We start from the raw sequence: 25,556 nt of genomic DNA, 5'->3' as shown, positions 1-25,556 counted from the left end.
ATAAATTTTAAATTTCGTATAATTATACTTAATAAAACTAATGATAAAAATGATTTATCATTATAATTATCGATTAACAATATTACGATATATTTCTATACATTCAATTAATTAATAATAATAATAATTAAAAACAAATTATGATAATTAGTACGAAGACAGTGATAAATTTGTTATAAAACAAAAAATATTAAAAATAAATTTTTTAAAATTTTTTAACCGCTTGTAAAATAATGTTTAAACCTTTGTCAAAAAAATATAAAATTTAAAAAAAAAAAATAAAATAAAATAAATATTTTTAATATAAAATTTATTTTTTTAATGATAAAATACTGAATAAAAAATATTAAATTATGAAACTTGTGCAACAATGCTTTGAGCTAAAATTATCAATTTGTAATTATCTTTGTCATAAATCAATAAAAATAAATATAATTTAAAAAAAAATTTTTTTTTAATTTCGCTCGGGTCGATATGTATTTAATTACCAGCTAATTTTCATTATTGTTACTAGTTGTAAAATTTAAAAATAAAAAAGTTAACGGTATCATATAATAATAATATTAATGATGATATTAATTTAATCTGGTGGTAAAAAGCTAAATAATCTAAACTCATCTCTAATGTGTGGTCTAACATCACCACCCGAGTGTACTAAATTTTCTAAAAATGGTAATAATTTCATCAACTCGCTGTCAGTGCGATCGGCAAACCAACTTTCAATCGGAATGCCATTTTCTAATTGATAACCAAATGCTTGCGGGCTGTTATCAATAATAACAGTTTTAGATAAATCTCTACCAAGAATTGATAAATCTTTAATATAATTGCCATTAACACAAACACAGTGCTCACGAAATAATCTATATTTAATCAATCTTCTTGTTGGATCAAGTAAATTCATCAATTTATTAGCATAAACTCGTTTACTGGCAGTAAATAATATAACTTCATACAAATTTGATACGTGTTCTAAAAATTCACGAAAATACGGGCGTGTACGAACAAAAACAGTATAAGTAACGTCTTGAAAAACAACTGGAAATCTAAAAGCTGCGTCTGATAATTCTTGTAAGCTACAGTGTACCAATGTTTCATCTAAGTCAAGTACTAGACTAAATTCTGGACAGCTACGAGTTTTTAACGGTAATGCTGGACATCGCGCACGCATTGCTGGTGTCAATGGCGGTAAATGTTTTATAAACACATACGGATCAAATGGTAGCCAATCATCTTGTGATTCTTGTGTTACCATATTATCTATTTCTGTACCACCCTCAACATCACCATCATCACCACCACCCCCACTAACATCATCATTACCATTACCATTACCGTTACCGTTACAATTATCAACAATTATTTCCTCATTACCAACTTGATTTATATATTTTTTATCCTCATTATTATAACAATCATTATATTTATTGCCATTATCATTAGAATTTATTGATTTAACATTTTTGTCATCACCATCATCATCATTGTAATTATTATTGTATGAATAATTATCGTTATTACAATTACGACTGATAGCTAACGGTGGTGTTGTGGTTGTTTGCATTATCGTATTGTAATAATCATCAGTATTGTCAGTATTATTACAAATTGCTGAATAATGTAATGACAGTATATCAACAACTGACAATACTTGAGATGAATTACTGTCAGTATTATTTGGACTCAAGTTTGTTTCATCTTGTAGTAAAACCGATAAATCTGTTGTTTCATCAATTGTTGATGGTAAAAAATCATTTATGAGACGTATATTTGATGACAATATATCTTGATCTTTTTTTTGTTGGATGACATGTTTTAATTCTGAATCATCTTGATAATTTTTCAAAACTGTATTTTCTTTTGTTTCAATTGTCGTTGCAATCGGGTTTATTATTGAAGATAATGATGATGACGATGATGGTAATAATAGAGGAGACGATGATGATGATGGTGGTGGTGATGGTGATGATGTTGAGGGTAATGAAGATATTTTATTACTTTTGTCATCAATTTTAGAATGTCTTTGGATTGGTGTTGATGTTATCATTGAACGTTTTATACATTTTCGACGACGTGGTAATCTTTCATGTCTTATAACCGGTGATTTTTTGTAATTCAATACATTTTCTTTGCAAGCCTAAAAGTAATAATAATTATAAATACTCAATTTAATAAATAAATTGTATCTTATAACTTACTTCTTTCAATAAACTTGGTGATCTACGACGCCAACGTGACAATCTCGCACATTTACTGGATGTATTGACACGCTGGTTACTATTATTTACTGCTGGTACTTTACGTACTCCGCCTTGTACTCGTCCAGATACTTTCGTCCTGAATGTTGAAGTTGAATTTATGCGGCCACGGAGCCGACGACCAACATGTTCACTTCTTAACCACATTTCAAAATTGTCAATCAATCTGAAATTTAAAAAAAAACATTAATTATTTAAAAACATATATTTTTTTAGTAGTTTATGTAAAATTATTTAAATATTTATTAAGTTCATTTAATTTGCAACGAAAAAAAAATTCCGTAATTTTATTAAAAAATAATAAAGGCGTTTTTCCGTTAAATGGATCTCTCTCTCTCCCGCTCTCTCTTACGTCACACCAGAATCTATCCTTGTCTTCATCTGTATCGATTATATGACGGGGGTGGTCGACCCACTCTGGAGAACTCTCCTTAATTACTATTTGGATCGATATATTTTTGCCGGCTAGTTTATTCAAAATAATATTATGACTCACGATATTTTATTAATAATAATAATAATCATTATTATTAGTATTACTGTTATTATTATTCTAGCAGAACATCAAATTTGAATTTTGAATTTATTAATTAAAAATTGTTATTAATATTTTTGAAATTACAAATAAATAAAAATAATAAAATTCGAATTATTATTTAAAGCTTCGGCCTTACAAATTATACCGCTAAATTAAATCTCTTATCAGGCGGATATAAAAATTTCATTTAATCAATTAATTGAGGTGGCAATTATGATAATTAAAAAAAAAATAATTATTGTTTGTTATTATTAATTATATTATAACCCAATTGTAATAATGATTATAATTAAAAATGTATGAAATTATAAATGAAAAGTGACATAGCAAATGATATGACCGAGTGAGAATAATAAATAAATAATAAATGGCGTAAGAATTGAAAAGAGATAAATGTATATATGTATGTACATAACACATATATATAACATACGAATAAGCAAAAGAAAACACGAAAAATTCCCGCGAAAATTAATTAATATAATTAATGTTTTATCAATTGATAATATGATTGTTTGAATACTTACCATGTTGTTGTATTATCAGTTATGTTTATTAGATAATAATAGTAATTATACACTTAATTATTTAAATTTTTTTGACATAAATACGGAATGAACGCTTACGTTTTTCGTCCCCACTGAAAACTAAACAAACATGGCTGTCGAAGACGCTCCGAAAAAAATATCCACCATCTATATATATATTTTTTTTATCACATTTACTGTCAAGCGATTGTAAATTTTTATACTAAAACATTTTAATCGTAATTTCTTTTTTTAATATTTATTTCTTATCGATATAATTACATCAATTGATAATTACACTGAATTACTTTATTTAAAATTTATTTTGATTACGTAGTAGTTATAAATAGAACGCATTCGCCATTTTGGTTAAACAAAAAAATATTTTTTTTTTACGCATTTGAATGAAATAAAAAATACCATATGATTATTTAATTGAAAGTATGAATATATTACATTATTTAGAATTTTTTTACATAGGAAATAAAAGTGCACAGCATTAAAAGTATAAAAAGAATAAAGCGCGAAAATTCAAATCTATGAAATTGTCGACTCGCTATATTCGTATTGGAATTTCATGTAATTGACAATGAAAAAAGTTCAATTGTCGAATGTTGAATGTATTACTTTTTAGATGATGATGATGAGGGAACAATGTCACCTATCCAATTTAAATATTGCTCATTGCCATCATTAATCTACAATTAAAATTTCAAATTTAAATGTTTTAATTTTACAGCAAAATAAATTATTAAATAAATATTTGACTTACAGGAAGTGATATAACTTCACAAACTTCATAAGGATGATTTTTTCTTGAAAATAAAATGTCATAAAAATTAAAATATTGATGGAGATTATAATAAAAAATATTTGTAGACTTACTTTACAAAATCTGTCAAGTTTCCAATAGTTTCAGTTCTTGTTTTAATCATCTAAATTATTAAAATCTCAGTTAAATAACAATAAAATTAATTAATATGATAGAATTCTTACCAAAAGAAGTTCCTGGTCTTCATTTATTTCATTTTTCCATTCATAAACTGACGTTATTTGCGGTATGATATTGACACAAGCTGCCAATTTATTTTTAACTATCCCACTGAATAATTTTAAAAATTTAATAATTTATAGTATGATAATTATTTTAATAACAAATAACTTACTGTGCTAATTTTTTAGCGACTTGATCATCTGGTACAGTGACATAAGCAACAGAATATATTCCAGCCAATGTATTCATTGCGCGTTGCCCCACTGATAAATTTATGTTTTTAAATAATAATAAACTGAGAGTTAGAGGCAGAGTTAGTGATAAACTTTTCATTTATAAATATAATTCAATTATTTATTGTTACAAGGTACAGAAATTCTTAAATGCGCAATTACAAATTAGGTTATTTTTCTTTGACTGTTTGATCGTGAGAGCTAACCGCCAATATGTACTATATGACAAGTATGAAAAAAAAAATTAAATTACAAATGAATCGAAACATGTAAATTTACGTGATCAAATAAAAGTTAGGAAATATAAATTGATAAAAAATAAGATTTATTTTATTACAAAACTGATTTTAATTAAAATTAACTTAGATAACTTTGCCTAACAAAAATTAAATAAATAATTTATCATTCAATGACGCTAATAATAATAATAATAGATATTAATAACGATATTTAGTTGAATAATCTTTGGGTGACACAACTAAACCACGGCCTTTTCTTGCTCCTCTGTAGACAGTCTCAATAATATCGATCATTTCTTGTTTGTCTTCAAGAGTCCAGTTTATTTTATTGTTATTACCGGTACCAAGATCAATCATGATATGTTTATTACGGAAGAAAAACATTACAGTGCATGGATCGTACAACTCGTACATTTTATTGAAATCTGGAACTGCTGTGATGTCAACCAAATAAATAACTGCAAAGTTTTTAACTTTTTCGGCGATATTGTACAGCACTTCGTCCATTTTCATACACATTGGATCCCAATCATGCCCGAATCTGATTACCTGTAACCAGAATTTACATTATAATTTACAATATCAATAATATATAAATAAAAAATATGTTTAACTTACGACAACTCGATCTTCTTCAGATAAAATTGCTTGGTCGACTTGCCAGCCATTGTGTAAATGTGATAACATATAAGACATTTTTAGTTTTTTTTAAATTATTGTGTTGCGGTAATAAAATTAATTTATAAATGATATAAACGTATGATAAACGATTACGAACACTGTTTATTTATATGTATAATATTTGAATAGGTTAGATCCTTAGGGCAGTGTCTCAACTCTAAAACTCTAAACACTAATTTACAAAACAACTTTTCACTCGGCAAACTTCAGCTGTTTGAAAATCATGCGCACATGGTTCTGCGCGTGTGCTTTAAAGTTTTGTGGATATGTTCACTGCTATGATTCTGGATCCTGCTCTTTCTACTTGTGTCTGGTCTATACTGTCTCTGACACTAAACTAAACTTGCTATTATTAAAGCACGTTGGTGATAAAAATAAAATTTAATTAATTATACCAAATTAATATTTGCTTTTAAAATTTTAACAATGGCAATGACACCAAGAACAAAACAAAAAGTATCAACAGTGTTAGAAGTTACGAAAACTGTCTTTCACTGGGGTTTCATACCAACAGTCTTATATTTAGGTTAGTAAATTTCATAATTTTACAATAATAATTATTATATTTTTTAGTAATATCATTAAATCATTTTATTAAAACTAATTACAGGGTTTAGAAAAGGTGCTGATCCTGGTATGGTACCATTAACATTAATGAGGTAATTGGTTATTTTAAATTAATCTATTTAAATTATTTGTTTATATATTTATCAATGATATTATTTATGTTTCAGCTTATTATGGTATTAATTAAATACAATTGAAATAATTATCCAAATTATAAAAGTTATTTACGATTAATAAAATAAAAAAATAAAAAATCATGAATGTTGCTATTGATTTTCATATTTATAAGTCACCAAATAATTATTTAACAATTAAAGAATATGCTATTATTGAATTAAATCCATATAGTCGGGAAATTACAGAACTTGAACACAATGTCGTATTACCAAATAATAGCTGGGAAAAATTAAGTGAAGTAGATCAAAATTCGTACGCCAGAGAAGCAAAACTTTTTGGTATTTCCTGGGATTCTGGTAATATTGAATACAATAGAATGGTGGAAAATTTTAATACTTATCTGTCAATTTGTTCACGTGTTTTTGTCAGAGATGAAATTATTAAAAATTGTATCATAAATACATTCAATGTTAATTTAAAAGTAGTAAATATTATTGTTTTATCTGAACTGGGTTACATTGAAATTTTTCCAAAAGGTAGCACTTGTAATTATCATGATAATACCGAAAGTAATTGTGCAATTGTTAATGCTAAAAATATGTTAAATTGGTACATTGAATACTTCAATATTTTATTCCCGTTCAAATAAATATGTAATTTTTTGTAAATTACTTTATTAACATGATCAATAAAATGTATAAATAATTACTCTAATTAAATTTAATGAATTAAAAATGCACTTTTTAATTTTTTAAATGCGCATTTTATAAAAATTTAATTTTATTAATTAGTTAGTCTATTAATGATGTGAAATTTGTCTGATGTCTGCTACATTCAAACTCATTAAATTTAAATATTTTTTTTTGTAAATTAAATTTTTAAAAAAGTCAGTATTAGTTTTGTTTATTAAAGATAAATAAATTTTTTTAATTACTGCTATTTTCAGCATCATAATTAGACAAGTATTGATTTGCATAATTAGCTTGAATATATTTTTAAAATACCGCCTTTTTTTGCACATCATTTTAAACTCCCTAGACAAGAAAAGTCACTACGATGATTAATTTTTTTTTCTCCATAACAAGAGTTGGTTAGCATGCTTTTACACTCTGATTCTGATATAAATAAAAAAGTGCACCTACATACGAGAGAGAGAGAGAGAAAAAAACGAAGACATCGCGTGGAAAAGAGCATAGTAATCTATAAGGTAAAGTGAGAAGTGAGTAAAAATTGTGTAGTGGTTGAGAACAACACCAGGGGCAACGAGGGGTCCGTTAACCCATCAAAAATATCAAACGCTCTAAAACAAAACTTTGGCTTTTTTTTTTTTTGTTATTAATTAATATATAATTTTTTAAAAAATATTATATTTACTTAAATAAATTATAACTAAAAATAAAAAAGAGTAGTGGGCATATTTAAATGTTTTAAATAAAGTCGTGGTAGTCATTGTCGCACTGGTGAGGAGGCCGTTAGATTTTTCCTGTGTGTCAAGTGTATGTATATGTGTATATAAAATATATGTGTGGGTAAGAATATTGCTGGCTGGCTTGCTAACTTAAAAATCCTGGAGCTAAATTTTTTATTTTATTTAATAAAAGCCAGCAAATATTGGTCATGCTTCGATCAGTTTCGATAATCGACAAAGGTCAGTATTATAAATTATTATTTTTTTTATTTTATAATTATTTGGTTATAATTTCATCATCTCTATATCTTTTCATGTACATATACATATATCTATATATATCATTTTTTTTTTGTTTTTTTTTTTATTTTTTTTCGTCATCAATATCACAAAGACATGATCTTTGTTCTCTTTTAATTTATTTCTTAAAAAATAATCCTTCATATTTATTATATCAAATATATACTTACATTATATATTTATATAATGAATAATTGAATTTAACCTAAAAGTTGATAATTTTTATTTTAAATGAGCAAAAAAAAATTTTTTTCCTTTGTTTAGAAATTTTCAGCAATTAGCACAGAGGACGAATAAAAAATAAATAAACATAATAATAATAGTAATAAAAGGATTAAAAGATCTAACGGATAAAATATATATAGACATCGAGTGAAGATAAAAATTATAATAAATAATGTCAAGTCACCGAGGAAGTGGAGGAAGTCATCAAGGTGGTGGTCCACCAGGATTGAAACAAATAGATCTAGATCAAATCTGGGGCGATTTACGTGAAGGAATCGAACAGGTTTATAATCGTCAATGTATGTCTAAACCACGATATATTGAACTGTATACTCATGTGTATAATTATTGTACGAGTGTTCATCAGCAAGTAAACAGAACATCAACTAAAAGTAAAAAAGGTCAAGCTTCGGGTGGTGCCCAACTTGTTGGATTGGAGTTGTACAAACGTTTACGTGATTTTCTACGAAATTATTTAATAAGTTTGTTAAAACATGGTATTGATTTGATGGACGAAGATGTCTTGCAATTTTATACACGACAATGGGAAGAATATCAGTTTAGTAGTAAAGTATTGAATGGTGTCTGTGCATACTTGAATCGGCATTGGGTACGTAGAGAATGCGAAGAAGGAAGAAAAGGAATTTATGAAATATATCAACTTGCTCTTGTTACTTGGAGAGATAATTTATTCAAGCATCTCAATAGACAGGTACAATAATTTATATTAAAGATTATTAATTTTTTAAAAATATTTATTGTTATTATTTTTGATAGGTAACAAATGCAGTGTTGAAATTAATTGAACGTGAACGTAATGGAGAAACAATAAATACACGATTAGTAAGTGGTGTTATAAATTGTTATGTTGAGTTGGGTTTAAATGAAGAGGATCCAGCAGCTAAAGGACAAAATCTAACGGTATATAAAGATTCATTTGAAAATGTATTTTTGGAGGATACTGAACGTTTCTACACACGCGAAAGTGTTGAATTTTTACGTCAAAATCCAGTTACCGAATACATGAAAAAAGCGGAACAAAGATTATCTGAAGAACAAAAACGTGTACAAGTATACTTACATCAAACGACAAATGAAAGATTAGCTAAAACATGTGAACGTGTATTAATAGAAAAACATTTAGATATATTTCATGCTGAATTTCAAAATTTACTTGATTCAGACAAAAATCCAGATCTTGGTAGAATGTATTTATTAGTTGCGAGGATACCAAATGGTCTTGGTGAGCTACGTAATTTATTAGAATGTCACATTGCTAATCAAGGTTTGGCAGCTATCGATAAATGTGGTGATACTGCAGCTAATGATCCGAAAATTTATGTTAATACAATATTAGAAGTACATAAAAAATACAATGCACTTGTTTTAGTTGCATTTAATAATGATAGTGGATTTGTTGCTGCACTTGATAAAGCTTGCGGTAGATTTATAAATAGTAATTCTGTAACAAGAGCCGCTAACAGTAGTAGTAAATCACCAGAATTATTAGCTAAATATTGTGACCTATTATTAAAAAAAAGTAGTAAAAATCCCGAAGAAGCTGAATTAGAGGATACATTAAATCAAGTTATGGTTGTATTTAAATATATCGAGGACAAAGATGTATTTCAAAAGTTTTACAGTAAAATGTTGGCTAAAAGATTGGTACAACATATGTCAGCCAGTGATGACGCTGAAGCCTCTATGATATCTAAATTAAAACAAGCCTGTGGTTTTGAGTACACATCTAAATTACAAAGAATGTTCCAAGATATTGGAGTATCTAAAGATTTAAATGAGGCTTTTAAAAGACATCTCACTAATTCTGCAGAGCCACTGGATATTGATTTTAGTATTCAAGTTTTATCTTCTGGTTCTTGGCCTTTCCAACAATCATTTACATTTTCTCTGCCAACTGAGGTACTTTTTATACTTTTACTGTCAACGTATATGCTTTTTTCATTATTAATAATTGATTGGTTGTGTTTATTTTTACAGCTGGAACGTTCAGTTCACAGATTCACAACATTCTACAGCTCACAGCACAGTGGAAGAAAACTTAACTGGCTGTACAACATGTCCAAGGGTGAATTACATACAAATTGTTTTAAAAATCGATACACTTTGCAAGCTTCAACATTTCAAATGGCTGTATTGTTGCAATACAATGCCGCAACATCATGGACTATTCAACAATTACATGATGCAACTCAAATAAAAATGGATTTCTTGTTACAAGTTATTCAAATATTATTAAAAGCTAAATTATTGACTGCCCCCGTTGACGATGAGGCTGAACTTACTCCATTGTCATCTGTTGAATTGTTTACCGGCTACAAAAAGTAATTATATTTATTTATATCTATAAACAATATAATATATCATCATCATTATTATTATTATTATTGATATTATTTGTTGTTTACAGTAAAAAGTTACGAGTTAATATTAACATACCAATGAAAACAGAATTAAAAATAGAGCAAGAAACAACACATAAACACATTGAAGAAGATCGTAAATTACTTATTCAAGCTGCTATTGTACGAATCATGAAGATGCGTAAAGTATTGAAGCATCAACAGCTTGTTGCTGAAGTATTAAATCAATTAAGCTCACGATTCAAACCACGAGTACATGTCATCAAAGTAAGTGGATTAATTAAATAATTTTTATTGCTTAATTTTCAAATATTTAAACCGATAATTAATTATTTTATTTTTTTCTTTTAACAGAAATGTATAGATATTTTGATTGAAAAGGAATATTTGGAACGGACAGAAGGACAAAAGGACACATACAGTTATTTGGCATGATTTACTATTACTATTATTATTATTACTATTACTATTATTGTTTGTTTAAATCAACAACGATTAAAAACAATAACTAAAATAATATTACTACGAATAATTTTTATTTGATTTGATCTAAATAAAACAGTAAATTTACTAAGATAACATCATCGTCATCATCATCATTATCATCGTCATTATTATTATTATTATTATTATTATAAAAAAAAATTTCACAAAATAAAAATAAAAATATGTTGCTACTACATAATACAATATTTATTTTTACATTATAAGACAATTATTTTTGTTTCACTTATAATATTTTTTCTGTTTTTCTAATTTTATTGTTCAAATATGTTGTGGTCGCATATAAAAATAAAAATTTTTATTATAATTTCGATAGTGATATTTTTTTTTACGTCTAATTAATAAAATATGTTATTATATTGATTAATATGTTACAAGTAATGATAATTATAATAATAATAGTAATAAGATTTGATGGCTTGTATGTTAAGTATCATTTTTTTTTTTTTTTACAAAATAATATTAGTGTAATTTCAATAATATAAATTTTGTTGCTAAAAATAATATTCATATTATTTATGCTAAATATGAATAATTTATGTGCAATTAAATATAAATTGAGCTTAGACACTGCGACCACAATGTTAAATTTTTGTTTTCGTCTTAAAATAAATTTTATAAAAATCATGTATTCTTTTTATAAAAATCACGAAAGTAGCAACTTGTCATTTTGACTTTGAATCCTATTAATTTTTAAATAAATATTGTATTCTAAGTAAAAAAAAAAAAAACAGTTTTAGTTTTGTCTTTTAAAAATTTATTTACGCACAAACTTGATAAAAACATGTATATATATTTATATAAATTACATATACGTTTTAAGTATTTTTAAAAAGTCATCACGCGTTAGTTGAATCTGTTTATTTGTTTCAAAATAAGCTTTTTGTTTTTTTAAATTATCGATAAGCAAACTTTGTTTTTTAAAAGCTTGGATTATTTCAAAATATTGTCTCTCATTATTTTTAACTGCGACACGTGCGTTATCTTCAAGTTTGCGTATCTTATCAATATTATTTTTTTCTTCTATTTTATTTAATTTAATAACATTTTTTAATTTATCATTCTCCTCTAATGAACGATTTAATCTCAAATCTAAGTTATTTAGCTGTTGGTTCATATTTTTTATTTCCTTTTTCAAACTTTGAATTTCCTGAAAAAAATTACAATTATTTTTAAAATCAATACCTTTTATTTTATTATCTATTTACCTTTTTCAATGAATTATTTTCATTTGAACGTGTTTGCAATTCTGTTTGCTGATTAGAAATAGTATTTTCTAGTTTATTAATACTCTCTTTCAAAGTCATTACTTGTGTGCCCAATTTATCTTTCGTCTCATTTATTTTCTTATTATCATTTTCCAATTCTTTAATTACATTACACTTTTTTTTCAACTCATCTTTTATTATATCCAACTCACTTGTCAATATTTTAATTTTAGCTTTCAAAATTTTAATAATACTTTCATTATTTTTTTTATTCTTATTTTCAAAAATATCTTCATCTAAAATACTGTCTCTTCTAAATTAAAAAAAAAATTAATTCAAAATTAAATTTTGATGACTGAAAAAAAAAATTTCATACCTTTCATTCTGCTGTCTGTCATCAAAGTCACTTTTTAAAATTAATTCATCATTATTTCCATATAATTTATAATCAAAATTATCGTAATTGAAATTTTTTGATAAATCTGACTGAAATTTGTTTAAAGTTTCAGATGAAAAATAATTTTTTGTTTGATTATTGACCACAGTATCTATTTCTTCCAAAAGTTTATTTGTTTTTTTATCCAACTCTCTATTAATTCTTCGAAATTCTTTTTCTTTATTTAATAAATCAGCCATTATTTATAAAAAAAAAACAACCAGTTTTTTTATTTTTATATTAAAATGCCGTAGATATATTATTTTTTTACAACTTAATGTTATATTTACAAATAACATCCATAATTGCCGCTGCCGCTGCCATGGTAACGAAATTCAAATTGCCGGGAAAATTTTTAAATTTAAAAAATAATAAACTCACGGCTATATTCAAACAATTGAAACCATGTGTCATTAATAAACTTAAAATGAGCTAGTAAATAATTATAAAAAAATTAATTATATAAAGTAATTAATAAAATATGACAACAAATCGTGCTGTACTGCAAGGTAAAATTAAAATATATATTAATTGATATATTTAACTTTATTATTATTTTAATTATTATTTTATTTAGCATTTAGTGAGTATCAAACAGCACGTTTACGTTTTGTCCAAACAGTATCAGATTTATCATCCCGAAATAACAATATTGAAGCATTAGAAAATGCTGGTGCATTGGATTTACTTGAACCCTTACTTTCAGATATTATACCATCAATTCAACAAACAGCAGTGGTAGCACTTGGAAAATTAGCAAATTACAATGAAAAATTAGCTTATGCTGTTGTTAAACGTGATGTGATAACACGATTACTACGAAATTTTGATAAACAAAATGTATAATTATTGGAAAAATAATAACTAATGAAAAAAAAAAAAAATCTATTTATTTTGTTTTTCAGAAATTTTATAAAAAATCAGCATTATATTTATTGCGCACAATTTCAAAACATTCTGATGAGTTGGCTGATTCTGTAATTAATGAAGGCGGATTGCATGTCATTATTAATTGCTTAGATGATTTTGATTATGGAGTTAAAGAAGCTGCTGTTTGGGCCATTGGTTATATAGCTAAACACAATAGTATTTTAGCCCAGACAATTGTTGATGCAGGTAATTTTATTATTATAAATTTATTTTATAATTTATAATTTATTTATATTAATAATCTAGGTGCCGTATCATTATTGATACTGTGCTTACAAGAACCAGAATTATGTTTAAAGCAAATAAGTGCATCAGCTTTGTATGACATTAGCAAACATACACAAGAACTGGGACAAGTTGTTGCTGATAATGGCGCAATTGTTATTTTAGCTAAATTAATAAATAATCCCGATGACGTTAAATTAAAACGTCAAGTGTTATTAACTCTTGGTGGTATTGCCAAGCATTCGACAAATTTAGCTGAATCAGTTGTGGAAGCTGATATATTTCCTGATGTTTTATTGCTGATGGGACATCCCGATGATATTGTAAAAAAAAATTCCGCAATTCTTACTCGTGAAATATCAAAGCATACTCTTGAGGTAAAATTTAAATAGTTTAAATAAAATAGAATTTAAAATAAAATAATTTATTTTATTTTAAAGCTGGCGCAATTAGTTGTAAATACTGGGGGGATTGCATCATTGATTGAATTTATTTGTACAACATCAAAGTCATCAACAAAATTACCAGGAATAATGGCACTGGGTTATATATCTGGTCATTCAGATCAAATGGCAATAGCGATAATTGGATCACAAGGTGCAGTTATATTATCAAAATTATTACAACAGGAAACTGATGATAGTATCCAAGCTATTATTGTATGGGCACTAGGACAAATGGGTAAACACAGTCCAGAACATGCTCAAGCTATTGCGGAAACGAACATTTTTAAAAAATTAGTACAGGTAGTCTTAATTATTTATTTTTTTATTATAAATTTCTATCAGTAAATTTTATTACTGTATTATATTTTTCATCAGTTGTATTGTAATCCAAAAAGCTCAGAAGATTTAAAAGCTAAAACAAAAACTTGTTTGAAAAATATTTTACAAAAATGTATGATGATTGAAGCTTTAGAGCCAATACTCGCAGATTCACCGCCGGAAATATTGAAAGACATTTTACAACATTTAAGTGAGGTAAGAAAAAAATTAAAGAGATAAAAATATTTTTTAAACTTTATTCATTCAATCATTTACATATTAACGAAACTTGACAAAGTAAATATCATTTTTATTTTTATATATAACTCCTTTTTTACATTTAATTTGTTTTTAACAAATAATATATCTATCTATACTTTAAATGATGTATATATAATTTAATTATTGAAATTTAATTGTACAGTCATTTTCATAATCAAATAATATTTTATAAAGATTAATTATTATTGTAATTAAATATTTTTCAGTCAATTAAAGTTATGATTATCATCATTTAAAATATAATTATTTATTTTTGTTTTTGTGTAAAGTTTTACCTAAAAAAAATTAACTACAAATAAATTTTTATTAATTGCAAACTATAAATACTAAAAAAAATTGTGTACATTTCGTTAATTTATTTGCACTTTGAAAGCAATCGAAAAAAAGTTTTACGTTTTTTTTTTTAATCCATTTTTTATAACAGGAAGATTTTAAAATTATCGTGTAAAAGCTTTTACGATGCATTCTTCAGTCTTATAATGTAAAAAAAAAAAAAAACACATTTTAGGTCACACTAATATTGGATTAAGCATTTATGTACATTTTCTAATAATTTTTGTTAAATTCAAAAATCTTTTAGTTTTTTTTCAAGTCTTTGAGTTGCATAGTTTGCTATAAAAACAAATAAACTCTTTAATACTTATTGACATAATTTTATTGATTGTACATCGACCAAATTTGTTTCTATTGAATTTTTAATTTAAAAAAAAAAACTAATTTATATTACTATTCTATATATATATTTTTTACATTTTCTACTGGCAGTTTATATTTTGAAATGTAATAAAAAGATGAAGAATTAATTTATCAAATAATATAAAAATGAATAAGTATTAGATTTATACTAATAAATAAGTTTATTTTATTGACGGATAAGGCATGATGTTTGATATTATTTACGCAACTTTATATTATCATATTTTTTAAATAAATTAAATCTACTTTATTTATTTATTTACTTTTTTTTTATTCGCATAATATCAAGTTATAAGCTCGGTTAGTTATAAATATTTTAATATAGCAACAATATAAAGTATATTTATAAAATTTAATAAAAATAATAAAAGTATAATTTACTTATCAACGATAGGAAAAATTCAAAATTTTTCCTCTTATTTTTATTATATAATTTATAGTAATTACAAAATAAAATAGAATGTTTTTTTTTTATTTACATTTAGTTGGCAATTAAGAATTAAGTTAAAAATTTCGTTGTTAAATAAATTTCGGTCCTGCAATATTACTGACTAATGCAATTAAAGCGAACATACGGCTGATAGCATGCAATTTTTTCACGTCTCTCTCTGTAAAAAATAAAAAAAGTATTTTTTTTTTTTCTTCATATTCCCGGTAAATTTAAATGATAAATATTAAATTTAAAAAGTAAAGTAATTAAACTAAATTAAATTTATTTAAGAAGGCCTTAATTTTTTTCTAATACGGTCATCAATAAAAAATGATTATTAGAACTTTAGTTATAACTAAATATTATTTTATAAATTATTCATCATTTTCATCATTAGCTTTAATACTAGCATAATTATTAACATTTCTATTCACCCTAAGCATTTTGAGAAAACTTCCAAGTACAAGAATTGTTTTACGATGTCTTCGAAATATTCCAGAGTACAATGCTTCACGTACATCCCTTCGATCGCTTACATCTGAGTCAATACTTGACACAGAAACAACTGATGGTTTTGCGGTAACTGGATTATGGCCATAATTATTATGATCATTACCACTTAGAATAACTCTTGGCTGATTATTAATCATTTTGTTATTAATTTAAAACAATCACTGTCATTCAAAAATTTTAAATTTTCTAAATAATATTTAAAATCACTCCGTTTTATATAAAAGTTTTTTTTGAATAATTATGTCACTTAAATCTTCTTGACAAAATTCAAATATTTTATTATTCTTCTTGGTATTACTCACAAGTTTAAAAGTATTAAACTTGTCACTTTGTTTTAATTTAAGATAGATTATATATTTGCATTCAAATCATAAATTTCCTGATGATTTAATTCTATCTCTTTTGCTTCAAGTTTTAATTTACTTATTACTTTAAATCTAAGTAATTTTTCTCTTGCATTCAGTACCAACTTTTCTACCAGCATCCAATCTCTTCTCATTCTTATATTTATTTATAAGTAATATATTAATATTAATTATCACCAAATTGCCAATTAATAATGATAATAATAATAATAGCGAAACTTGTTACTCGGAGTAGATTCAAGCATCGACTGTCGATCTTGGAATTATGTGCTGCCTTTTTACACAGCACACATTCAAACTTTAAATATATATATGTATATATATTTACAGTGACGACTCACTTAAATATTTATCGAGTCACATCAGTGGAAATCAATTTTTAGATTTCTTCTTTTTATTAATTTACTGAAAATAAAAAAAAAATAATTAATATATTTATCAATATTTATTTTTCATGTAAACATAAATTACGTATATATTTATAAATAAATAATATAAACAATAATAATGATTATGATGATTAAATCAACAATAACAAGAAATGAAGAATAAAATAATAAAAGCTTATTGTTTTTTATTGACACGACTAATTTAGATAATAAATATGTTCGTCAACATATCATGTAATTTAATCAATTTTTTATTGATATTAACTAACATTCTTTTATTAATTTGAATTGACCAAAGGATAACTATTATCAATAAAAAATTTCCTTGAGTATTATTTCTTATTAATTTGTCATATATTTATTTTTTTGACTATTAATAAAAAATGATTATTTGGCAAATGATCGGTATTTTAATTTTAATTGGCAATTTGCCAATTTTTATTTATAAATAATACGATAAAAATATAAATTCAACGAACTTTGGAATTATTTTTAGATAATAAATTCTTATATATTTTATTTGATTAAAAGTTACGATAAATATGTAGATATTTATATTGATATATATAAATTTACTTATCGTAATTTAAAAAAACAAGAAGGAATTAATAATAACTAGTATTTAAAAATAATATTTTATTTATTAAGATAAGATAATAATTAATATGTGGAAAAAAAAAATTACATTGATCTTTGTAATGATAAATATTTAAATATATCTTTGTAGTTGTGTGTTTTTATATGGCGGGAAATATGCGAATAGGTCAATCATCAGGTTTCAGAAGCCATATAAATTATATATATATATATGATGTCAAATTAATTGACTATTTTTAAAACTATCATTCTAACATAAATCAATAAATATTTATTTTATATATATTTTTTTTTTGTTTAAAGATTTTGCCAAATGATCCGAAATCAAGACGATTATTTGTCACTACTGGAGGATTAAAAAAAATTCAACAAATTCAAATTGACGAAGGATCTGAATTAAAAGAATTTATTAACTCAATAAATAATTGTTACCCTGAAGAAATAATCAGGTATAAATTAATATAAAAAATAAAATGATATAAAAATTATAAAAAAAATCTATAATTACCTTGAAAGTTTTCAACTTTTAGTTGTTTTTATGTCATGTATGTATTTATTTACCAAAGTTAGTTTTGCAATAATAAATATATCATTTGTTGGTGTCATATTATAAAACGTATAAATGATGTTTTGTTATAAAATATATTTATATATTGTTTTATTTGTAAGATTGACACTCACGAAGACACTAGTTGCTTGTAATGACAACATAACCATTTTGTTTAACAAAATATAAATATATATAAATACCTATAGGTATTTTTTAATAACTTTTTATGTTTACGTAGAAAACAACACAACTGTCACATTATTTTAAAAAACAAACACTATATATATAAGTACTTATGTTTATGTATAGAAAAGACTAGTAAAAAAATTTATTATTGTAAAAAAAAATATAAATAATTATACTGTCAAGAGTTTTTTTTATAAAGCATTTATTATAAATAATTTACTGTAATAGTTTAATCGTAGTCTATAGATAAAAGTAGTCAGTGGCGGTATTGCCACCATTTTGATGATTAAAATTTAATAAACCTGCATGTTCGATCAATACTCCATTTCCACATACATGACATCTGTACCATACCCGGGAAAAATAATCAAATATCACCACCATAAATTTAAAAATTTTTATTTTTATTTTATATGATGATATATTTATCTGATCATACATTATTATAAAAAAATTTACAATCTGAGAACAAATACTTTGATATGATCATCAGATAGGGCCATTTTTTAATATCTGATAAGATATGAGTATTTTTTTTTCAGTATCGATAAAAATTTATTTAAAATTACTGTAATTTCTTCATATCAATAATTAAAATTATTATTTTTTAGATATTATTCGCCTGGATATCCGGATATTTTGTTGGAAAAAATAGAAGAATATGAACCGAAGTCAATGTCTGCAAGCATAAAAAATTAATAATCTCCCGCGTAGATTTTTAAAATTATTTATCAAAAATTAATGATACTGAAAGTAGTAGATATCAAAAAAATTTATTACTTACAGGAAAAAGTTTGAAAAAACTTTTCGTACATGTTCTCAAAATATCATACCTACAAGTAATATAATTTGTTTATAAAAATTAAATAATCATTTGACGTCTGCTACTTCCAGTGTCATAAAAATAATTATTTTTTTTACCAACTTTTATTTTATTTAATCAAGTACTTTGCTAATTATTTTATTTTTACTTGACAATCTGTAATTTTTTAAATTCAAATACATCAGTCACGACAAAAAAATTTCTAGATCTTTAACTAGTGACTTTTTTCTCCACGAATGGTGAAAAATCTTATTGTTACTCATTTCCCCTTCTCCATGAAAGTGCCAGTCATCCAACCAGCTCGTCACATCACGATAAACTTTATTTAATGAATTACACTTTACTATAATTAAAAGTAAATAGTAAAAAAGCAATTGTTTAATTTAAATAATAATAAAAATGGGTATGGTACGTGCATTAGATCATGATAGAGATTTTCAACCAGAATTAGCAATGGCTGGAATGAAACTTGTGATTGTAGATTTCACTGCAACTTGGTGAGCATAACCTCGTAATTTATTTAAAATAATAAAAATATATGATAATTAATTGAGGAAATTAAAATTTAGGTGCCAACCATGTCAAAGAATAGCTCCAGTATTTCAGCAACTGTCGGCACAATATCCAAATGCTGTATTTTTAAAAGTCGATGTTGATAAACTCCCTGAAACAGCAGCCAGTCAAAATGTCAGTTCAATGCCAACATTCATATTTTACCGTAATCGGAGTAAAATAGACATGTGCCAGGGTAACAATCCAAGTGCACTTGAAGCTAAAATAATTGAGCACTACGTAAGAGGTGGTGATGATGAAGCTGAGGGTCCTGTTGCTGGACATGTACGAAATAAAGATAATTTATATTACAATATTCTTGGCATGGTTATCTTAGCGTGTTTATTGTATTATTTCAGAAATAATAATTATAATTATAATTATTAAAATAAATATATAACATTTTTATCTAATGTCTTAATTTGTTATTCCTCTAACGTAAAGTAAGATTTTAATTGTTGTTATTAATAATAGTTTTTATAAATTTTTCAGATGGATTTGTCAACTTATATTATTAAGAGCCAGTGTGAATGTTTAAATGAATCAGATGATCATAATTTAGAACATGGCTTGACTGCTGAAGGTTCTGGTTATCTTGAAAGTGATTGCGATGAACAGTTAATTATTTCAATAACATTTAGACAAGCTGTTAAAATTCATTCGTTGGCAATAAAAGCACCGGCTGACAAAGGTCCCAAAAATTTGAAACTTTTTATCAACCAGCCGAGAACCATCGATTTTGATATGGCCGATTCTAATACTAGTGTTCAAGACTTGACGTGAGTTTTAAATATTTATCAAAGTTAAATTAAGATTAATAATATAAATAATTATTAATGGTGTTGCAGACTGACGCCCAAGGATATTGAGGAAGGAAATCCAGTGGCATTGCGGTACGTTAAATTTCAAAATGTACTAAATCTTCAAATATTCGTAAAAGATAATCAAGGAGGATGTGAAACAACGCAAATAGATCATTTAGCTATTTATGGTTCGCCAATTCTTACAACAAACATGGGTGACTTTAAGCGCGTCGCTGGTAAAAAAGGAGAGAGCCATTGATTGTCATAAAAAATTTCAAAAATTAAAAATACATTTATTGTTTACAATATTGAGTTAATTCATCATAAATTTGTATGTTTCCATTTAATTACCAACTTGATAACCGATTTAATTTTTTCATATTTATGTATTTTTAATTGATATTCATTTATAAAATAATAATGATAATAATTACAATAAATAAATTATTATGACGATATTTTATGTATCCTCCATATTCCACCACAACGACAAGAACGTGCCCAACGTAGATCCCAAGCTCTTATTGCTGCGGTACGAGTCATATTTTGTACCTGAGCTTTTCCACCACATCTACAATAAAAACAATTTAATCCATTTACTATAAATTAATAAATTTATTTATATCGTACTTGAGAAATATATATAAAAGTTACCTTGTACACTGTTTAACGACTAACGGTTGTTTACCCAAATAAATATGACGAATAATATCAACACTTTGGCCACTATGCATACATCCCTCAATTTGATTTAATTCTGGTACAAACAACAAGTGCTCAGGCTCGGTATTAAATTCAAGTTGCAATGGAAGACTTTGATAAAATAATACAGGCGATGCTATCGCTGTTATACCATTTGCCTGATGCAATTGCGGTATCATTATTTGGTTTGGCAGTAAACAACAATCGTCTGAAAATTATTTTTAAATATTAAAATTTAATAGCACACTAATATAATTCAGTTTAATTTATATTTACTAATTAAGTGAATTTGATTTCTTATCATCGGCAGTATTAATTTTTATAAAAACTTCAGATTTTTCTTTTTTCTCAGCAGCAACATTTGCAATAAAAAATTCCGATTCCTTATCACTATTATCTATTTGTTCTTCAACAATTTTATAAATTTCGTTTTCAGATTTCGATAACTTATTTAATGATAATGATAATAATTTTTTACTGGGGTAGAGTTTTTGTTTAAATGTTTTTTGCGATTGATAATCGGCTACAGTAACAGGCCGCGTATTGGGATTTTTATTTTTTTCTGCACTGGCATTACGATATAAATCATGAAAAAATAATTCTCTTGGTGACATTGATTGTGCTGATGATGATGACGGTAAATTAAATTTTTTATCATCATTGTTTTCATCTTGCGGCGATGGTGTTTCGATAGTTACGATTTTTAAATATTCTCTTATTGAATTTTTATCTAACTCTCGTGAAATACGATCACCTCCATCATCATCATTATCACCACTATTTTCTATAATTTCTAAATTTATATTTTTATTTCTCAAAACAATCGGAGAATAATCATCATGATTTTCAAATTTCCTTTCCACGTTATGAATTTCACGTTTTTTATTATTATTATTATTATATTTTCTAATAATAAGTATCACACTAGTAATTATAATCCAAACAATAAAAGCAATAATCCAGTAGACATAAATTAAATATTTATTGTCATTCTTAAACTTGTGATAAACAAATGCCCAAATTAATGGACAAATAATAATCCAGTAACAAAAAAAAACTCCACAAACAAATAATGGAAAAATAGGCAATGGCACTTTGAATTTATTGTCACACTTATTTGTTCCCTTATCAATTAAAATATCTTCACAATACTTTTGTTTATTAACCGATTGTTTAATTGGCGATTTAATATTTTTTTCATTATTTTTCATTATATTTTTTTTTCTAACCGGTACTCAAACAACTGCAGTAATAAAAATGAAATCAAAATGAAATATTCAAATAGTGAACTTGTAAGACGATAAAATAAACGGAAGTGGTTTAGTTATCAAATATTTCCGCCAAACCGCGACTAGCAATTGATAAAAAATATATATTTTTAAAATAATTAAAACTTACCAATAAGACCGTCGTCTATTCGCTGAGAAGTATCTCCACTGGACTGTACAAGTTTCGATAATAAACGAAATAATAATCCCAAGACATCAAGATTGTCAGCACTACGAAAAAATACCGGCAAACATGATGGCCTCAGTAATCCCCAAATTCTTATCAGTACCAGAAGTTCTCTGACAGTATTTAGAGCTTTATAATCTTTCAAAAGTTCATACTAAAAAAAAATTTATAATTATTATTATTGCTACAATAAGTACATTAGTAGATAAAACTTACTCCTCCGGGTTTCATTTGCATTCGCTGCTCGGGAAGTCTTGCAAGTAAATTTAAAGTTAAATCAGCTACCCACTGTATCAATTGTCTCAATGATTGTAGAGTACTAGGCTCAACAGTAAATTCTTTTTTTGGATCTAATATACATAAAACTTTATCAATATCAATAGTCGTTTCATTTATGACAGCTGACAAACATTCAACTGGTCCTTTCTCATTAAGTGACGTTAAATCGGAAGGCCTCAATAATGATTTGAATGCAGTAGCGATACTGTGGATCATCAATAATGATGATAAATCAGCGGCTCTATTTTGTCCGGTAACTAACATTCTGTACAATGATGTTTTGATGCATAAAAATAATATATAGTGATATTGTTGAGTGGGTTGAGATTGACGATTAAATGAAGCATCGAATCTTTCACACAGAGTCTCGATCATCGATGATCGTAAACAAAATAATAAATCCAACCAATCTGTACCGGTAACTAGACAATACTCCAACATCGTACATGCATAACTCAGTGTTATTGTCGTACCACCATCGGGCATTAATCTGTAAACATATAAATTGCCCTGAGTATCACACGCAAGTAATACAAAACCCAACCAAGACATGTCAATGTGTGATATTGTTACTGATGTCTTTAAATGTTTAGCGCTTGGCTGCTGTTGTTGTTGTTGCTGCTGCTGTTGATCATCTTGACGCCAACAGGCTGATGATGTCATATTTAAAGACGATAATGCAACTTGTTTCAAACAATCACGAGTTAGATAATGTATTGTCGAATCAGCCAGTGCTATTATTACAGGACTTGGTGGTGGTGGTGTTGTTACAATAGACACTTTTGTTGTTGCAATAGCTATCACAGGTGATTGACAACGATTCTGGGACTGATGTTGCCAAACAACTGTTTTAAATGATTCTAAATTTTTCGGTTGAAATGATTTGTGTACAGGCTGTGATTTTTCACGTAATTCCCATACATCAACAAATGATTCTGTTTCACCGCTTGATGCAACAACTAGAGAATCAGCGTCTTCACGTACAACAAATTTTAAATGAGTTATATTTGTACAATCATCTTTTAATGCACCGTCTTGTAAAAAAAAACTTGGCAATGCCTGTGATGTTATACTGCATTTATCATCATTTTTACGTACTAATACCCGGTAACATCTTATTGGATAACTTGTCGTTCCGCTTGTTACGGCTATTAAAAAATGTCCATTTTTACCATAACATATATCAACTTTTTTAATTCTTTGACGAATATTTCCTAAGCTTTCAGTCGCATTGCAAACTGGATTTTGTAAGTCTTTTGTTATCATAACTGCTGCAACCATCCCTGTACTTGATACTACCAAAACACCTTCTGCAGCTTTACCCCCAAACTGACGTACCGAAGGTGCAAATGGAACATTATTAAATTTTTCATTATAATGAATACTATCTTTTTTTTCAGTCACCAGTGCTGTCTGTTAATAAAAAAATACATACTGTGTTTAAATTATAATTATTATTATTAAATTGAAGGGAATAAAATAAAAACCTTTTTTCCATTATGGAACCAAACAGCACCAAGAATATGTTCGCCAGAAAATGAGGCAGACCCAATTAAAACTAAATCATTTAATATATAATCTCTAAACATCCATAATTGTACATTGCCACCACGATCTGCTATCACCAATTTATCACCAGACAAATCCCATTCAATTGCTGTTATAGGATTGAATCGGAATGAAGTAACTCTGGTAAAAAATATAATAACATTTTAAAAAGCTCCTAACGAATACTAAAAAAAATTTATTTATATTTATTACTTGTGAGCATGAGTAGGCATGTTGATATCACAGACATAGATATGAGAGCCCCACGTTTTTCCATTGATATCATCAAATAATACAGTTGTTGTAAAAGCTGCGACATTGCGGCTTGAAATTGTACACAAACAATTACCGTCCAGAAGACTGATGATAGAAACAAAAATTGTATATTAGTATTATAATATATGAAATAAAATGATCTATTTGTACCTGTCGTTGCTGAAAAATGATTTTGTTGATGTTTTGCGGTTAACAGTGTATAGAAGATCCATGGCTGGATTATCAGTTTTATTATAAATTATTATCAATAAGTACTAAATTTAAAAAATTTTATCTAGATTTTTTAAAATTATTTATTATCAAATAGTTACTCATATTTGAATTTTTTTAATTTTATTTACTAACGTAAATAATTATTCGTTAACCTGTACTTCATCGATATATTGCCCAACAAATATACAAATGTTTGAAGGTGAGACTCCAAACAACTCCAAACACTGCTGCCAAAACGAGGACGAAAAGTTCCCTTCCCATTTCCAAGCATAACTTCAGCATCAGATACAGCCTAAACGATGCTTGAGGAAGGGGAACTTTTCGTCCGCGTTCTGGCAGCAGTGACTCCAAATTGTGGCGCG

The 25,556-nt window shown here is 26.0% G+C and overlaps 9 protein-coding genes across 9 annotated transcripts; 4 read left to right on the top strand and 5 right to left on the bottom strand.

Annotated features, from left to right (window-relative positions):
* Positions 1–212: 212 nt before the first annotated feature.
* On the bottom strand, positions 213–3,498 carry LOC130664601 (CTD small phosphatase-like protein 2). Its single transcript, XM_057464588.1, has 3 exons — positions 3,324–3,498; positions 2,199–2,424; positions 213–2,137 (listed from the first exon to the last, which is right to left on the bottom strand). Exons 2-3 carry the CDS (start codon positions 2,403–2,405, stop codon positions 581–583), a joined length of 1,764 nt encoding a protein of 587 aa, XP_057320571.1. The 5' UTR covers positions 2,406–2,424; positions 3,324–3,498; the 3' UTR covers positions 213–580.
* A 226-nt stretch (positions 3,499–3,724) lies between these two features.
* Positions 3,725–4,803, bottom strand: LOC130664604 (divalent-cation tolerance protein CutA). Its single transcript, XM_057464591.1, has 5 exons — positions 4,490–4,803; positions 4,320–4,425; positions 4,209–4,258; positions 4,096–4,138; positions 3,725–4,021 (listed from the first exon to the last, which is right to left on the bottom strand). The coding sequence occupies exons 1-5, from the start codon at positions 4,648–4,650 to the stop codon at positions 3,947–3,949; spliced, it is 435 nt and encodes a 144-aa protein (XP_057320574.1). The 5' UTR covers positions 4,651–4,803; the 3' UTR covers positions 3,725–3,946.
* A 51-nt stretch (positions 4,804–4,854) lies between these two features.
* On the bottom strand, positions 4,855–5,654 carry LOC130664605 (thioredoxin-like protein 4A). Its single transcript, XM_057464592.1, has 2 exons — positions 5,408–5,654; positions 4,855–5,338 (listed from the first exon to the last, which is right to left on the bottom strand). Exons 1-2 carry the CDS (start codon positions 5,483–5,485, stop codon positions 4,988–4,990), a joined length of 429 nt encoding a protein of 142 aa, XP_057320575.1. The 5' UTR covers positions 5,486–5,654; the 3' UTR covers positions 4,855–4,987.
* Positions 5,655–5,748: 94 nt separating this feature from the next.
* On the top strand, positions 5,749–6,294 carry LOC130664606 (mitochondrial import receptor subunit TOM7 homolog). The gene is made up of 3 exons (XM_057464593.1): positions 5,749–5,996; positions 6,081–6,129; positions 6,205–6,294. Exons 1-3 carry the CDS (start codon positions 5,897–5,899, stop codon positions 6,218–6,220), a joined length of 165 nt encoding a protein of 54 aa, XP_057320576.1. The 5' UTR covers positions 5,749–5,896; the 3' UTR covers positions 6,221–6,294.
* Positions 6,295–7,344: 1,050 nt separating this feature from the next.
* Positions 7,345–11,170, top strand: LOC130665119 (cullin-1). The gene is made up of 6 exons (XM_057465399.1): positions 7,345–7,802; positions 8,127–8,799; positions 8,865–10,007; positions 10,086–10,429; positions 10,516–10,735; positions 10,823–11,170. The coding sequence occupies exons 2-6, from the start codon at positions 8,260–8,262 to the stop codon at positions 10,901–10,903; spliced, it is 2,328 nt and encodes a 775-aa protein (XP_057321382.1). The 5' UTR covers positions 7,345–7,802; positions 8,127–8,259; the 3' UTR covers positions 10,904–11,170.
* A 233-nt stretch (positions 11,171–11,403) lies between these two features.
* Positions 11,404–12,816, bottom strand: LOC130665122 (repetitive organellar protein-like). Its single transcript, XM_057465401.1, has 3 exons — positions 12,557–12,816; positions 12,181–12,493; positions 11,404–12,122 (listed from the first exon to the last, which is right to left on the bottom strand). The coding sequence occupies exons 1-3, from the start codon at positions 12,814–12,816 to the stop codon at positions 11,778–11,780; spliced, it is 918 nt and encodes a 305-aa protein (XP_057321384.1). The 3' UTR covers positions 11,404–11,777.
* A 180-nt stretch (positions 12,817–12,996) lies between these two features.
* LOC130665120 (sperm-associated antigen 6-like) lies at positions 12,997–19,520 on the top strand. Its single transcript, XM_057465400.1, has 8 exons — positions 12,997–13,125; positions 13,194–13,456; positions 13,522–13,732; positions 13,793–14,148; positions 14,212–14,517; positions 14,593–14,751; positions 18,111–18,256; positions 19,155–19,520. The coding sequence occupies exons 1-8, from the start codon at positions 13,098–13,100 to the stop codon at positions 19,240–19,242; spliced, it is 1,557 nt and encodes a 518-aa protein (XP_057321383.1). The 5' UTR covers positions 12,997–13,097; the 3' UTR covers positions 19,243–19,520.
* Positions 19,521–19,636: 116 nt separating this feature from the next.
* Positions 19,637–21,027, top strand: LOC130665123 (thioredoxin-like protein 1). Its single transcript, XM_057465402.1, has 4 exons — positions 19,637–19,863; positions 19,936–20,203; positions 20,411–20,697; positions 20,767–21,027. The coding sequence occupies exons 1-4, from the start codon at positions 19,766–19,768 to the stop codon at positions 20,978–20,980; spliced, it is 867 nt and encodes a 288-aa protein (XP_057321385.1). The 5' UTR covers positions 19,637–19,765; the 3' UTR covers positions 20,981–21,027.
* LOC130665118 (mediator of RNA polymerase II transcription subunit 16) lies at positions 20,994–25,410 on the bottom strand. Its single transcript, XM_057465398.1, has 7 exons — positions 25,132–25,410; positions 24,919–25,065; positions 24,645–24,846; positions 23,095–24,570; positions 22,822–23,032; positions 21,376–21,631; positions 20,994–21,292 (listed from the first exon to the last, which is right to left on the bottom strand). The coding sequence occupies exons 1-7, from the start codon at positions 25,191–25,193 to the stop codon at positions 21,169–21,171; spliced, it is 2,478 nt and encodes an 825-aa protein (XP_057321381.1). The 5' UTR covers positions 25,194–25,410; the 3' UTR covers positions 20,994–21,168.
* Positions 25,411–25,556: the final 146 nt, after the last annotated feature.

This window comes from Microplitis mediator, chromosome 3, assembly GCF_029852145.1.
Source record: "Microplitis mediator isolate UGA2020A chromosome 3, iyMicMedi2.1, whole genome shotgun sequence".
NCBI lineage: Eukaryota > Metazoa > Arthropoda > Insecta > Hymenoptera > Braconidae > Microplitis > Microplitis mediator.
Note: the sequence above shows the minus strand (reverse complement) of the source record. Positions and strands in the feature narration are given on the sequence as shown.